Source organism: Podarcis muralis, chromosome 6 (genome assembly GCF_964188315.1).
Source record: "Podarcis muralis chromosome 6, rPodMur119.hap1.1, whole genome shotgun sequence".
In the NCBI taxonomy this organism is placed as follows: domain Eukaryota; kingdom Metazoa; phylum Chordata; class Lepidosauria; order Squamata; family Lacertidae; genus Podarcis; species Podarcis muralis.
In genome coordinates this window covers 43,936,562-43,952,533 of record NC_135660.1, presented here as the reverse complement: position 1 = coordinate 43,952,533, position 15,972 = coordinate 43,936,562, and the positions used below count along the sequence as shown (strand labels likewise).

Below are 15,972 nucleotides of genomic sequence, written 5' to 3'. Positions count from 1 at the left end.
TCCACCAATCTTCTTCTTAGGCAACTCCACCTTTACACCTCATCCACCTGCTCACCTTTCCCTTCACAGATTGCCCCAAGCCTCACCCCTTTTCAAGGAGGAGAGGTTATTCAGAGTTCTGAAGTGGTTCACCCCCTCCATTAAACCTCACTGCAGCTGCACTTATTGGAGCAGAGAGGCACTTCAGAGAGCGGTTTGCCAAACCACTCTCTGAAACGCCTCCCCTCCTCGGTTAATTAACTTGCCTGGGCTGCCATCCTGTTGTCACAGTGGAGTTGGCATGGTCACTTACTGATGGCAGCCTTACATTTATATGTGCATAGGAAGACGTACACAGAGACACTCTATTTGTACACAGAACACTTTTAAACAGCAACATAATCTCCTTCTCCCAAAGAAGAGTTTACATTCAAAATGTTGCCCTGGAGTGTACAAAGAGGAGCTGGCTAACTGTTTTAAATGGTTTAATAAAATTGAAGCTGCAATCTTATGTGCCCTTACTTGAGAGCAAGTCACAATGAACTCACTGATCTTACTTCTGACGTGTATGGGAATGTTTAGGAGTGTCTGAACAAGTTTCTTTGTTTTCTATTAAATTTTATTTGTCATGTGGCACAATCTGTCTGGATTCCTTCATGTGAAATAGTGGCTCAGTTTGCGTGACTCATTGAACCATAGTTGAAAACAAGCACTGCTTTAATGTGAATGTGCAGCATGCGGGTGCAATTTCTACTCCTGCAGGGAAGTAAAGCCAGAGTCTGACTTGTCACTATATCCAAACTCAGAGACCTGGTTTGTTTCCCTCAACCCACAATCTACTCAAGCTATAACTAGTGGCTCTTTCATATTTTTACAAGACCAAACCTTGGCTACTGCACATGGTTTGTTTTGGAGAAAACCTAACCATGAGCTTGGGTTCAGATGTCACAACAAGCCAGGATGGGGTCACCTCCAGAATGTCAGCATGCTGTGGGAAGGATTCAAGTACATATCACAACTTTAGGTTTGCGTAATTAAAGTGGATTAAAGTGCTTTGTCACCCAAGCCCAACAAATCCGCTTAAAGACAGCAACAACAAACATTTTGTGGCTTAGGAAAGCATATAACTACCAAACAAGCAAATCAGGATTAATGCTTATTGTCATACAAAACAAATCAGAATGAATGTACAACAAAGGCCAGATATAATCTAACCTCTGCATAAGCAAATCTGCATGAATGCTTAATATATAGCTTGTCTGGCAGCAGCAGCAGGAGCAGCAGGAGCAAGAGTCAGGGAGGAGCAAAGGAAGATCCCCCCCCCCGGAAACTGTATGTTCACATTAAATAATAAACTATGGATTTTTAGCTATGGTTAATGTGATGGGTAAACTGGGCCACTGATTGTTCTTTGGCCCACTCTCTTTCACATATCACGTTGTGAATCATCAGAAGGACCAGGGCATAATACCAGCTTGCAGCAGAGAGGATGCTGAAGTGCCTTGCAGTCACAGTGGTGCAGCTACAATTAGCCCAGACACAATTCAATGCCATCTCATATAGTGGATATTGTTCTGTGAATGTTTGATTTGTGGAGGCCCAAAGGGCATTGTGGGGTGTGAACCCCCAATTCTGCATTTGCTATTGCCATCTGAGATTATCACACATTTTGGATAAAATGACTGTGGATTTTGAAGGAGGTAATCCTCCAGTCATGGAGATATATGACATGGGATATACTCAAGCTTTTTCTGGGGTTCATGGACACATACCTGTAAACGTTAGCGCTTTTAAAAGTTTTCTGATTAAGCTGTGTTTGGATCTTCTGTGCAAACAAGGAATTGGAGACTCGGAAACTAGTAACCCAAGGAAGCACTGTGCAGCAGATTGGGAAGTGATATGAGACTGTGACATGGGGGCTGACTGTGCTGTGATTTTGGTCTGACAAGTCCAGTGGACTTGATTTTGTTACTGTCAGTCAAAGGTTAAGAAGAGCGTGTGGTGCATATTCCTTTGACAATCTTGACAAACAGCCTTTGACGAGCTGAGCTGTTGTGTTTACCCGCCTTGCATTTATCTAATTGCCTTTGAATCTAGTTATACTGGCCTTTCTTTGTCATTAAGGTCTTGTTTACAAGTCTTGGGTGACAATGATTTTTTTTAGAGGCTTGGTTTGGTATAGCAACTCTGAATAGGCAGCCTTGTCTTACATGTGCTGTGTTCACTGACGCTATTGTCTTAGAATCTAATACTTACATCCTGAAGCAAATCCAGCATATCAGGTTGAAGTAGTCACACCAGTATCCCCCCTCTGGGCGATGGGTTCTCTTTTCCTTCCTTTGTATGGTGCACGGGTGCTAGCTGCTGTAAGGCTAATAACAGATAATAAGATAAGGCTATCAATGGCTACTAGGCACAATGACTTTGTTCCACTGCCACTGTTCAGTAAGCCTCTGAATATTAGTTGCTGGGAATCACAAGTGCTCAGGTCCTGTTTGTGGACTTCCTACAGATATCTGGTTGGCCACTGTGAGAACAGCATGCCTGACTGATCCAGCAGGGCTTTCCTTAATGTTCTTATGAGTTAAGCCAGCCCTTAACTGTTAAGGACTCAAATCAGTTTAGACTTCAAAAACGTGAGGTTGAAATGGAAGAAGAAGAAGAGTTTGGATTTGATATCCCACTTTATCACTACCGTAAGGAATCTCAAAGCGGCTAACAATTTCCTTCCCCTTCCTTCCCCACAACAAACACTCTGTGAGGTGAGTGAGGCTGAGAGACTTCAGAGAAGTGTGACTAGCCCAAGGTCACCCAGCAGCTACATGTGGAGGAGCGGAGACACGAACCCAGTTCGCCAGATTACAGGACTACCGCTCTTAACCACTACACCACACTGGTTCTTGACTGGACTGAGAGTTGCTCAGATTAGTTATGACATCAGTCTTTCCTTTCACAACTGAGTGGTGCCCCATGTAAAAAGTTTTCTTTTAAATTTGGTTCCTATAAAGGTTAGTTGGAAAGTTAATTTTGAGAGGGAATCTATCTTGAGTTATGCCACCTGGACAGGATAGGACCAATGTTAAACACTCTCTCACACACACTTGGAGCACAACATGACATTGGTTGTGGGGGAGGAAATAGTGGAAAAAACTATTGGTGCAGTAGTGGTAACCTTGTATTTGGGGTGAGGCTATCACTGGCAGAACACCAGCAGTGCAAAATTTGAAGAATGGAAGGGAAATGTGAAAAATCCAACGCCCACTCCTGTCTCTTGCAATGGGATAACCTTTTGTTTACAATCAAGATGATGAAAGTTTTCACGTTCCATTGAAATTAATGGGAGTAGTCCCAGGCTTAACAGCACCTTTCTTCACTTCCACAGCTACAAGGATTTTGATTAACCCTGCACTTGATCAGACCATCCTCATGCAAGGCATTCTGCTGGTGTAATGCCAAGAAAATATGCAATGGGAAATCCACATGTTTCTATTAGAGAAATTCTGTCTTCTGAAATGAAGATTCCGTCTTCTGTGACTCTCTCATAAGTTGTTCCTGGAGGTTGATTCTGAGCCAATCGTTAATGTTGCATAGATACAGCCCTGTCTCAACATGCCACCAGAAGAGGTACTTCTGGGAAATCCCAAAATTGATTCCAGTATGCTATTCTGAGGAATTTCCAGGTTAGAAGAACTGTGGTGAACTCTAATATTTGGTTTTTAAAGGATGACTAGGATTGGGTTGCCCACATTGTGTTTCCAAAGTCTGAGAATCCCATCAAGTTATCATATATAACTAGGACAGTGAGCTATGAATCAATGAGTCTTTGTTTGAGTCTTGTCTTTACTGTTAACTCACTAGGTGCCCTTAGTCAGGGTAATCAACATGGTTCCCTCCAGATGTTGATGGACTCCAACTCTCATCAGCTCCAGCTAGCATGTCCAATATTAAGAGATGATTGAGCTGTAGTCCAGCAACATCTGGAAGACCACAGACTTTCCACCTGTGCCTTAGGCACATCACTCTCTCTTTATCAACTTGTTTTTCTCTCCACAACCAGTATCCTCTTCAATATGGGGGATAATAATACTGATTTAATATAAAGGTTGAAAGAATTGCAACTAGATAATGCATGCACAGTGTTTTGAAAGCTTGAATGCAATATACCAGTGTTAAGTATTATTATTAATGGCATTGAGTTTAATAGTACAGATATGATCTAGTTAAATCCTGAAAAATGAATCTCCAAGTAAAAAACATCTAACTTGTTCAATGGTCCAGTAATCAGTCTTCCACAAGTAATTCCTTGATGTACCAAAGACAACAAATAACCTTGGTCTTACTATAATGTATAGATAACTGATCTTTCCTGCAATAATTTCCCAAAGCTGTCAGATAGTGTCTCGTCAAAATTGCCTGGGAAAATGAAAGTTGAATTCATGTCATCCCTAAGGAATATATCTTGTAAGTATATAGAAACAAACAGTTACTATTCAGAGAGAACATTGTTGCAGCTCAGTGGTAGAGAACATGCTTTGGGGTGGGGTGATGGGGGGCAGAAAATTTGTCCAAAATGGTACAGTACATTATTCACAAGACATTTTCTGCATCGTAGGTTCATTAGTACCAACAAATGGCTGCAAACTGCAATTACAATATTAGTCAAGCTTTGAAGTTTCAGTATTTTTAGCTGTTACTAAATTGATAGAGCATTGGATCCCACCCCTTGCAAAACCCCCCCCCCCCCCATGCACAATATGTTCTTCATGCAGAGGATCCAAGGCTCAATCCCAAGCTACTCCAGGCAGGGCTGGGAAAGACTTCTGCCTGAAACCTTTGAGATGGTGCCAGTGTCAACAGTGCTGTGCTGGATGCACCAATGGCTTGATACGATACGATATCTTTATTGTCATTGTCCCATACAGAACAATGAAACTGAAAATCTACATAAGACATTCAAAACCCCCTGAAAACTCTGAACCCCCTTTTTAAAATACAATATATAGAGACTCCTTATGTTGCGTTTAGAACCAGAATTGCATTTACGTAGACGTAGAAACTGTTTCTCAGGCGGCTAGTCCTGGTCTTTATAAACCTATGCTTTCTTCCAGAAGGCAGAAGCTGAAAGAGATCATACTTGAGCAAGTATGGCAGCTCCCTATGTTTCTGTGAAGTTCAGATGTTGTTATTATTATCATTCTTGTAATTCAATCTTTATTGGTTTAAAATCAACTTAGACACACAAGGAAAACTTAGAAAAAGAAAAAAGGAAGGAAACAGAACAAAAAAACCACAGTACATCTCTTGCAAGGAAAAAAAAAATAGAACAGTACATCACGAATATAGAATTTTAAAAAAATATTTTTGTGTAGTTCAGAGTTTTATGGGTGGGAATGCCATCTTCCCCAGGCAAGGGAAATTATTTTATTCTGTGAACCGCTCTGAGACCTCCGGGTATAGGTCGGTATATAAATTTAATAAAACAAATACCGTACTTTTCTGTGTATGTTTTTTGACCAGAAAATTAGGTTTAAAATTGGGGCTCGTCTTATACACTGGTAGTGCTGAGGGGTGTTTTCTTAATTTGGAGTCCCCAAAAATAGGGGGTGTCTTATACATGGGGGCGTCTTAGACAGAGAAAAATATGGTAAATAAAAATTAAGGGTTTAAACACCTCTTTATCAATTATAAGTAGTGCAGTCCTAATCATGTCAGCTCAGAAGGAAGTTGTATTGAATTCAATAGGTCTTACCCTCAGGTAATTGGGATTTGGATTACAACTTGAATCCTTTATAATGTCCTGGTTATCAGTGGCACTAGCTGAAGAGTTTAAAGTTTAGAAACCATTTTCTCAGGCCAAATTAGAAGTGTTTGCCACGAGTCAATTCTTGTTATCACAATTGTGATCAACTAGCTTCCAAGATGCTTAAGCGTCATTTCATCTAGCTGGGTGCTTGACTTCTTCACAAAATTGTTTCTGAAAATGGCATTTCTTAATTTTCGCTACCATCTTATATCTTTACTTCCTAGCTCTCAAATTGTTCAGCACAGTCTCTGAGTTAGATCATTTAAGCCCCCTAGCTGATTGTTCCATTGCTTTTTCGAGCTCATTCTATTAAAATCAATACAAATTGTTTGGCACCTTTTCCAAATCCCCCAAGAGCAGTGTGATTAAGTTTTGATGTTGGTGCTCACCTGCTTCTATCACTCATTCTGGATCATACCACATTGATTTTTGGGTGGGTGTAACATACAGTAGTTTTTAATAATAATAAAAATAAACTTTTATAATAATAAAGCTGCTTTTATTAACATTTTTTGAAGTGGGAAGAGATGGATCAGAACTGCCCACATTAAAAAAAAAATCAGAGAATGCTCTCCTGGAATGGTTCAAAATGTGGTTTTATAAGAGGTGCACATTTATTTTTGGATTTTCTGAGCACTAGGTAATTTTGGGTTTACAGAGGGGGAAAGTGTGAGGTAGAAGTTGTATACAGTGGGACACAGGGGAATTAATTGGCACACAAGGGGTAGACAATCCACAATTAACTGAGGTGTGAACAGGTCCTAAGTGGACCCATAGGATCATCCTGTTTGAGGGTTAAGTAGTTGAGGGAGAGAATGGAAGGACATGTTTCTGTTCAGATTTACAACCTGGAGGAGAGACTCCTCAGTGGGGTCATATGGAGTCTATATCTAGGCATATCCTCTAGCCTCCAGGGGCAAAGTCGACAAATTCCTCTCCCGTGCAAAGATGCTCTGCAAAGACGTGGGTGGATGGAAATTGCCCTTCTATCATCGCTTCATCATCTTAACACAAAATGTGTTAAAATATGCTAAGTGGAGGAACTAATCTGCTTTAAGTGGTTTTAGATCTGCAACTCTGAATCATTGGCTGAATTAGATAATATACTGGTAATTGTTCACACAAGACATGCCTCTTGGAAGCTTCTCCTGAAGCCTCTCTAGTACCTGTTATGGGGTCACAAATCCTTTTCTCTTGGGATCCTGGATACCCAGGGTTGGCATTACTGCCCGCTCCCCAACCTGGACAGGAGGCGTTTGTTTTTGTTTGTTTGTTTGTTTTTGCGGGATATGGATTATGTGCACTCTGCACGTGCCCAGAGGGCTGCCTTCTTATTTTTGTTCTCAATTACTTCACACCTTTCCGGGCCGAATCTTGGCCCTCAAGACCGGTTCCGGTGTTCCTTTTTAAAAATTCCAATTATTTTTGAACCCAGCCCCTGCCCCCCAACCCCGCAAGCCCCCTCCTTCCCCCTGGCCTGGCTGGCTGGCTGAGGGTTTCAGGGTGCCCGTGCTGGGCTTGGGAAGCCGTGCTGAGGGAGCCCGCTAGATGGCGGCGCAGAGAGCCTCGCGCGGGTTTCCTCGCTCGCTTCCCAGCTGCGGCTTCTCGCCTCGGTGGCGGCGGCCGCTCATTCGGCACCGGCTCGGACCGCGAGCGGGAAGGCGAATCCGGGCCGGGGGTGTCTGGCTGGCGGGCGCGAGAGCGAGCGAGCCGTGTGGGACCCGCGGGCAGCGGCCGGAGCGCAGGTGAGAGACAGAGGGGGGCGGCTGCGCGTGGAGGGGGAGACGAGGCCGTGTGATATCTATACGTGTGTGACAGAGTGCGCGTGAGAATGGGCGTCTAATTGGGGGGCACTCTGGAGTAGGAGGCGGTGGACAAAGAGGGCTCCTCGGAATATGCGGCTGCGGGAGGCTTGGAGGGCTACGGTCGTCTGAAGGCTGAGGGAGCATTGCTGCCTGCAAGCGCAGGAGGGGTGTGTGTGTAAGAGAGCGATCTTGGGCTTACGGCGAGGCGGAATATAATGTGTAGGGGGGGGGGGGGCTCTGCGCTGGTCACGTATCTGGACCAGGCTTTGGGGTACGTGGGGGGGGGCGTTATGAGGAGTTAGGATATGGCAGGCAATTGGGGCATCGTGAGAAAAAAGGGGCTGGGGCATTCTGGAGGTCAGGGCATGGGGGGAGAGGATAGGGACGTGGAGGGGAGCAGGCTGAGGTGTGGGGAGCGGACGAGAGGATCCGGGCCAGCCTGGGGCGGTGGGAGCTGCTGCTGGAGATGGAAGCTGCGAGGTGTGCCTCGAGGGCAATCTGCGTGCTGCGGGCTTGCAACATCGGCTGGGGCTTTAGCGAGGCGGGATTGTTTAGTTGTGGAAGCATCTGGTAAGGAAATCGGGGGGGGGGGGCGTTGTAGAATACGAAGGCTGGGCTAGAGGGGTAAGGTAAGTGGCCCACCGTGGTGGAGCAATCCGTGGGGCAGGATGTGGGATGCTTTAGCGCCCACCCAGGGGCTCATCTGGGTCAGGTCAGGCATTGGAAATGGTGCAGGGTAGGCTGAAGAAGTGGGGGGGGGGTCTGCAGCCATTCTCTTCTAGACTCTGGGACTTAATGGACTTACACTCCTCCTCACCTTAAGATGTGATTGTGGCAAGCCAACCCTGCTGCATTTCTGGCCCTCATCTGCTGAGTGGGGCACCAAACAACTGCCTCAAAGTCCTGCCCTGAGAGCGCAACTCTTTGTGTGTGTGGAGATGGGGGGGGCAGGGCAAGAACAACATTATGCAATCTCTGGGGCCATGATTTTGTGTAGTAGGGGTGGGATTTAAAGGCACAACTATGGAATAGTGGGTAGGAATACTAGACTGAGAAGGCTATTCTGGAGTGGAGCAGGTTGCTGAGTTGCCATTTCGATGGAGGTTCCTGACTACTGGATATATGGGAGGAGTGGGCTGTGGAAGAGGCCGATTAAGCCTCGATTAAGGGCTGGGGAATATATGGTGGGAAGTGGAGTGTGCATAGCAATGGGCAGAGGGATCAGCTGACTCAAATGTCAAATATAAGGAGCAGCATGGGGTGTCTGATGTGAAGTGGTCTTGCAAAATCAATGATTGTCCCTAATGGTGTGCAGCTGTCACCCTGTGGAATAAGTCACAGTCTTGTGTCCCACTGAAATACAAGGGATCTGGAAGCCTGACCAACTTGTTCAGGTGATAGAAGGTATGTCAGCCAAAGGGACTGTGTGTCAATAAATAGGATGTGTACATATGGCTATGAGGGCCACTTGATAAATGTAATTTCCCCTATAAAGCTGAACATGTGTAAAAAATCATGTGTGTAATTTAAGTGGGAAGCTGCAGTGGATTCCCAGTGAAAGCAAACTAGTGTGTAATTGTCACATTTCTCTTTCCGCCACACTGGTATAATGTAATAAGGAAAACACTGAACTGGCTCTCAGGTACCTTAAGAGTGGAGCAAGATGTTTTGTATGTGCAAGATATCTTATGAAGACTCTGATACTGAAGTCACCAGCTTCTCAGTTAGTGACATGGCCCTAAACGTTTCCAATGAAGTTCACAGACTCAAATTGTCCTTCTCACTATCTCAGTTGGTCGAGCATGAGACTCAATCTCAAGGTTGTGGGTTTGAGCCGCACATTGGCAAAAGATTCCTGCATTGCAGGGAGTTGGACTAGATTACCCTCATGGTCACTTCCAACTCTACAATTCTATGATTTCTATGAAATCTTCTTCAGCACCATCTTAGGCATGTCTGCTCAGTAGTGAGTTCTATTAAATTCAATGGGACTTACTCCCAGGTTAAATGTGTTTAAGGTGGATCAAGTTTTATTTTGAATGGCAGCTAGAAGTCTGTGTCTTTCTCTGTATTTATAGCCTTTGACCTCCTGGGTTCCAGGAGGTTTTTGTCAGTTCAAATGGCTTGGTGAGCTAGACTTAGCCAGTCCTTTAGTTCTATCAATTGTGTCTTCAAAGTCATTTTTTTGTCTTAGCTCAGAAGGTTCTGTATGTCATTGCTGCTTTTGAGGAGGGGGTAGTGAACTAGACATTCAGAGTGCTGCAGTCCTTTCATCAACACCAGCATAATACTTGCAAAGTAGCTGAGGAGGAAGGAAAAGTGTAGATTTCTCTGAAAGATTGAGAGATAATAATACTTAATGAAGCTACTCTATTATGGCCAACAGTATGAAGGGCTGCTACATGTGTGCTGATTCCCTTCTTCCTCAACCTGTTCCTGACCTTAATGTAAGGTCTCTAGAACTGATGTATTAAATTAGGATTTGAACTTTATGCCAATTTCTTTTTTTCTCTCTCACCCAAATGCATTGTTAAATAGATCCTACATTTTGCCAAGTTCACTGCAGGTTCTGGCCTGTGTAGATTTTTTAAAATGCCGTACAGTATATCTCTTTTCTTTTTAATTTCTTTAGTCTGGGGAGGCGTGAAAGCACCCATTTTCGTTGCAGAATCTGTTTGTCTTAACAGCTTGCAAAATGCACAACGAGTCCCTTGTGCTGCACTATTTAATTTTTATATTATTTCTTCTTACAAATCCACCTGAATGTTCCCTTTTGGAAATGTAATGGGTTCTAGTAGTAGTGTGATTTATTTAGTGGCTTTTGGCTGGCTGGCTGTAGTAAGAAGAAACCACCAGAAGCACTCAAAATAATTGATGCCCATCTACTCTGGGCTATGGAAGTGAAAAGCTATGTTACTCACAGGGCTTTCTTTGGGAACCAGGCACTGCAAGTCTGTCTTAGCATCTCAGCAAGTAAGACTTCTGGCAGCTGCAGGAATGGCTTTAATGCAGTCTTTAAAATCCTGCTTCTAAGAGATCTGCCTGAAAATGGACAGTTCTGTGTGATGACTGATGAATTTATAGTAGCAAGGCATGGTTTGGCTTTGTCCTGTTGGGATAAAAGGTGCCATTTTGAAAAGGTGACTTCAGATTGATAGTTGCAAAGAATAAAAGATTGACAATCCTGGCACTGCGGTACTTGCTTTGCACTTGGAGCCATGCCATATAGGTCACATCCTTTGACAAGGGAATCCTTGCGACAACTGTGGAAAGCAGGATTGGGGGACCTCAGGCTCAGGGTCCAAATGCAGCCCTCCAGGTTTCTCTATTGGGCCTCTGGGACTCCTCCCAGTCCCAAGGACTCTTCTGAACTACCCCACTCTTTGCAACCTCCTTGTGGGTTTTTGCCTGGCTAGAAGGTGTAATGAACTGATTATGCTTTTTGCTTGTATTGGTGGAGGTTAGAGAGAGAAGTGAGTGTGAAGAAATTAGCTTACTATACAAAGGTAAAACTGCTCTGTCAACCTCTAACTCAGGCACCACCTATTTCTGGTACATGGCCCCCAAAAGGCCAGCCAGAAGGGACTGTGGCCCTAAGACTGAAAAAGGGGCCACATCCAAGCTGTAAAGTAAGCCAGTGTTGTTCTTTCCCTCTATTACTGAAATGGAGAGGCTGAAACTGAGAGACAGTGGCTTACTTCCTGGGGAATGAGTGGCTATTTGAACCAGTGGACTACCAGCCATGCCCCTAACACATCTGTATCAACAGATTTGGAAGAGCCATCTTGCCCATTTGGGGAAATGCTAATCATGGAATTGTAGAGTTGGAAGGGACCCCAAGAGTAATCTAGTCCAACTCCCTGCATTATGGAAATCTCAGTTAAAGCATCCATGACAGATGGCCACCCAACCTCTGCTTAGAAACCTCCATTGAAGGAGGAGAGTCCACAAGCTCCCGAGGGAGTCTGTTCCACTGTCAAACGGCTGTTACCATCAGAAAGTTCTTCCCAATGTTTACTCAGAATCTCCTTTCCTGTAACTTGAAGATAATGGTCTGGGTCCTATCCTCCAGAGCAGGAGAAAACAAGCATCTTCCATGTGAAGGCCCTTTAGATATTTGAAGATGGCTATCATATCTCCTCTCAAGTGTCCTCTTTTCCAGGGTAAACATACCCAACTCCCTCAACCTCAATAATATCCTCTTATTATTTGGCTACACTGATACTGGGAAAAAGCACTGCACAGTTGGCTCCCTCTAATATCACTGACCGACTTTTTCACCCAAACAACAGAATAAGAGAGAAGCTGTAGGAGAACCAATGAGTGGATAATTTTCATTGGTAAAATATTAGCTGGGTGGGAGTGAGGGAAAAATTTTCACAGGTAAATTGGACTGGTGGGGGGGGGCAACAGCTGCTTTTCTCAAATACATGGTCCCAGCTGAGATGGGGCTCCCCCATGGCTGCTTTTGGCTAAAATACAGATAGGTGAACCAAAGATGGATCTCTTTTATCTTGTCTAGTTTGGCTCTGAGGCTCTTTTTATAACTGCACAGTACTTTATTGTTTACTCAGTCACACTAAGTTCAATGAGACTTATAAGTGTACATAGTATTGCAGTCTGAAAAGCCCTGTGTCAGACTAGAAGGTTTCTTTTTGAAGAAGGTCAGTAGCACCTAAAGGATTTCAACACATAATAGAGGTTTACCCAACCTGTGTTTAGAAACCTCTAATGAGATGGATAAATCAGTCTGCATCCAATTTGTGCAATTGCCCACCAATTATTTTGTTTCTTTATTATATTTAACCTACATCTATCTTCCTGTAATTTAAGCCCATTAATTCTGGTTACCTGCAGTTGCTGTGGAGACCAACTGGTTTTCAAGGTGTTTAAAGCACCTATTTTTATCTTAAACTGCTGTTCTATTGCTTTGCCCTTCCTCTCACACCCCTTCATCTTTTTGTCATCCCCTCTTTCTCCAGCCTAAATATGCTGAGTTCTTGTGACTGCTCACCCCTCTTCCTATCTACCACCTCTCTCTTAAGTCCACATGCAATTAAGTTCCACTGGCACTCTGGCGTGTCTTTCCAGACAAAACTGGCTTATATAGCACAATAAATGCATAATTATTGTAAATGTGCAACTGATATTCATCGGTTGTGCTGGATTCCTTGTCTTTCAAGGTACTGTCTTTGTTGTGGATTGAGTGAATATTGGAGAAAATGGCAAATACTGTATCAGTATTTAGATATGGGGGAAATGCAATTCATTCCCTGCTAATTATGTTATAAACTTGCCCAGTGGCATTAGGCAAGGTGCTATTTCAAACCCCTATTGTATCTGGATTATGCTCTGTGTGTGTGTGTGGTAATATTGAGCAACCTGCTTCCTCTTTAACCAGGCCTTTGGCTGATTGACATCTGATGCCCTTTTATTTATTTTTTAAAAATATTTTTTATTACGTTTCTTTTCATAATTTTGTGCATTCCAAACAATACAGAATAAATCAAATACAAGAAACAATTTTTTGATTTTTTTTAACAAAAGAAAAAGAAAAAAAAACCATTGTACTTCCCCACACCTTCCAAATCTGCATTCTTTGTAATATCAATGTCAGCAATTTGTTACCTTATTTCAAACCTTGTTACAACTTTCAATTATTATGTATCCGTATTCAATATATTGTATCTCAGATTTGATACCTTTAAAATAAACATAATATGTTTGGTTCACTTTGTCCTCTTTTCTCTTTTATCACTTATTTTGCCATTTGCTTAATCATATTTGCTAAAGCATAACATTTCCAATAACATGCACTATTTTAAAAACAACCCCTAAAACAGCAATTTTGCTAGGTTTTTTTTTTTGCTACAGTTTTCTTAACCCTATCCAAATTACCGTAGGTTCTTTGAGCTTTAGCTGCAAGCCCCTGACACAAGTAATACAGTCATGCCTTGGGTTGAAGTAGCTTCAGGTTGAGCGTTTTCGGGTTGCGCTCCGCGGTGACCCAGAAGTAACAGAGCGCGTTACTTCCGGGTTTTGCCACTCGCGCATGCGCAGACGCTCAAAATGATGTCACGTGCGTGCGTGGAAGCGGCGAATCGCGACCCGCGCACGAGCAGAAGCACAGGTGCGGGTTGCGTTCGCTTCAGGATGCGAACGGGGCTCCAGAAAGGATCCCGTTCGCATCCAGAGGTACCACTGTATGGTACCAGGTGTATCTCACATTTAAACTGTATTCCTATGTACACACTCTTTCTTACCTATGTGTAAGTCCCATTGAACTTAGTGGAACATATTTCTGAGTGCATATGTGTGGAACTGTGCTGCTGGTTGCTAACCATGAACAAATCAAAATCAAAATGGTGAATCAGTGGAGGGAATGATTTTTGAAGTGGTTGCTCTGCAGAAATCCGAAATGTGCACATGTAGGGGAAGTGGTTTCAGTAGAAGTGTGGGGAGGGAATTGTGAGGGAAAAGTTATACACTTTTTAAGAATAAGGATTTTGATTACTTTTCTACCTTGCAGTAAACAGAAATGCAGGTGGTCCTGAGATGGGTTGGGTGTATGTTGCTCTCCCCAATGGTACCCCTTGTAAAAATACCTTAGTCAGCTCTTGAAAGCATATAACTGCAAAACTGGGTACTGTGTAAACTTGCAGCTTTGGCTTAATGGGATTATTGGTGGTGTGAGCCAAATGGAGCAGAACTTGATTTCCAAGTGTAGATTCTGTTTGCTTGGTTGCTTTTTTGTATAAGTAAAATTAATGAGAAAGTGCATTAATCAGGGAGAGAAAGATAGGGTCTCTTCTGCACTCCCCGTCTGAGAACTTCAATATGTACATTGAAAATGTCATCGGTGTTAAGCTGAAATAAACAGAGACCTTAGCCCACAGATTTTAACATTACTGAAAATAGAGGGGTAATGTATTATTCCCCTTCCCATTTGGGGATGCAGAATCCTTCATGCCAGCCTTCTCCAACATGGCTCTGCTGGTTGGGACTGATGGAAGTTTTATTCCAAAACATTAGGAGGATACCAGGTTAGGGAAGGATGCTCTTACATTCTCTATGAATATGGCCTTGGATCAAGTTTAGATGCTTCACATGCATTCTTACCGACTGGGTAAGGAATTGTAGGTGTTTGTATCTGCTTTGAACCAAATGGTTATTGGAATCTGGCTTTTATAAGCATATGAAGCTAGCCTTGATGGAACAATGCTACTTTTGAAGCTTTAGGCGCTGCTTTAGTCTTGGGGGGAGATAATAGGAATAAGTGACCTGACTTTAAAAGAGACAGTGACAGTTAAAACCTACGGCACTGTACTGCATGCTGCTACAGTCAAGTTATTGCATAAGACTTCTCAAGCATAGTTCTTTTTCTGAAATGTCGCTGGGAACTTCAAAGTAATCTTACTGCTTCAAGATTTTGTGTGGAGTGCTGCAGTCACAAAGGCTGTATGGCTCAAACACTGTACAGAGTGTCATGTGTTGCCGTACTTGGAAGGCAGAGAGGGCTGCCTTTACACTGCAGGGCATTGACCCAACTCCTGCATGGAGAACCTTAGCCACTTCTGCCATAAAGAGTTCTGCATTGTCAAATATAGCCCTGCAAACGCTGATTGCAAGAGACGCTTTCAAGCATCCGTTTTTCTCCTTCTGGAATGCGTTGGCATCAAAGTGCTCAGGTTGGCCTTGAGTAATAATAATAATAATTTATTATTTATACCCCGCCCATCTGGCTGGGCCTCCCCAGCCACTCTGGGCGGCTTCCATAAAAACCAAAAATACAATAAAATATCACATGTTAAAAACTTCCCTGAACAGGGCTGCCTTAAGATGTCTCTTGAATGTCAGGTAGTTATTTATCACTTTGACATCTGCTGGAAGGGCGTTCCACAGGGTGGGCGCCACTACCGAGAAGGCCCTCTGCCTGGTTCCCTGTAGCTTTGCTTCTCGCAATGAGGGAACCGCCAGAAGGCCCTCGGCGCTGGACCTCAGCGTCCGGGCAGAATGATGGGGGTGGAGACGCTCCTTCAGGTATACTGGACCGAGGCCGTTTAGGGCTTTAAAGGTCAGCACCAACACTTTGAATTGTGCTCGGAAACGTACTGGGAGCCAATGCAAGTCTTTCAAGACCGGTGTTATATGGTCTCGGCGGCCGCTCCCAGTCACCAGTCTAGCTGCCGCATTCTGGATTAGTTGTAGTTTCCGAGTCACCTTCAAAGGTAGCCCCACGTAGAGTGCATTGCAGTAGTCCAAGCGGGAGATAACCAGAGCATGTACCACTCTGGCGAGACAGTCCGCAGGCAGATAGGGTCTCAGCCTACGTACCAGATGGAGCTGGTAAACAGCTGCCCTGGACACGGATTTGACCTGTGCATC

General features: G+C 43.7%; 1 protein-coding gene across 4 annotated transcripts in view; it reads left to right on the top strand.

The window, feature by feature from the left end:
- The first annotated feature begins 7,329 nt into the window (after positions 1 to 7,329).
- Positions 7,330 to 15,972, top strand: part of SEMA4G (semaphorin 4G) — a 96,070-nt gene continuing 87,427 nt past the window's right edge. For 2 of the 4 annotated variants that reach the window (XM_077930176.1, XM_028730449.2), the window contains exon 1: positions 7,390 to 7,527. Coding sequence is in view for 1 of the 4 variants with exons in the window: in XM_077930173.1 (XP_077786299.1) it covers positions 7,331 to 7,527 (197 nt within the window). In the remaining 3 variants the exon portion in view is untranslated. Of the gene's footprint in view, positions 7,528 to 8,778; positions 8,992 to 15,972 lie in introns of those variants that run through there. The other 2 variants (XM_077930173.1, XM_077930175.1) reach the window with 2 other exon arrangements.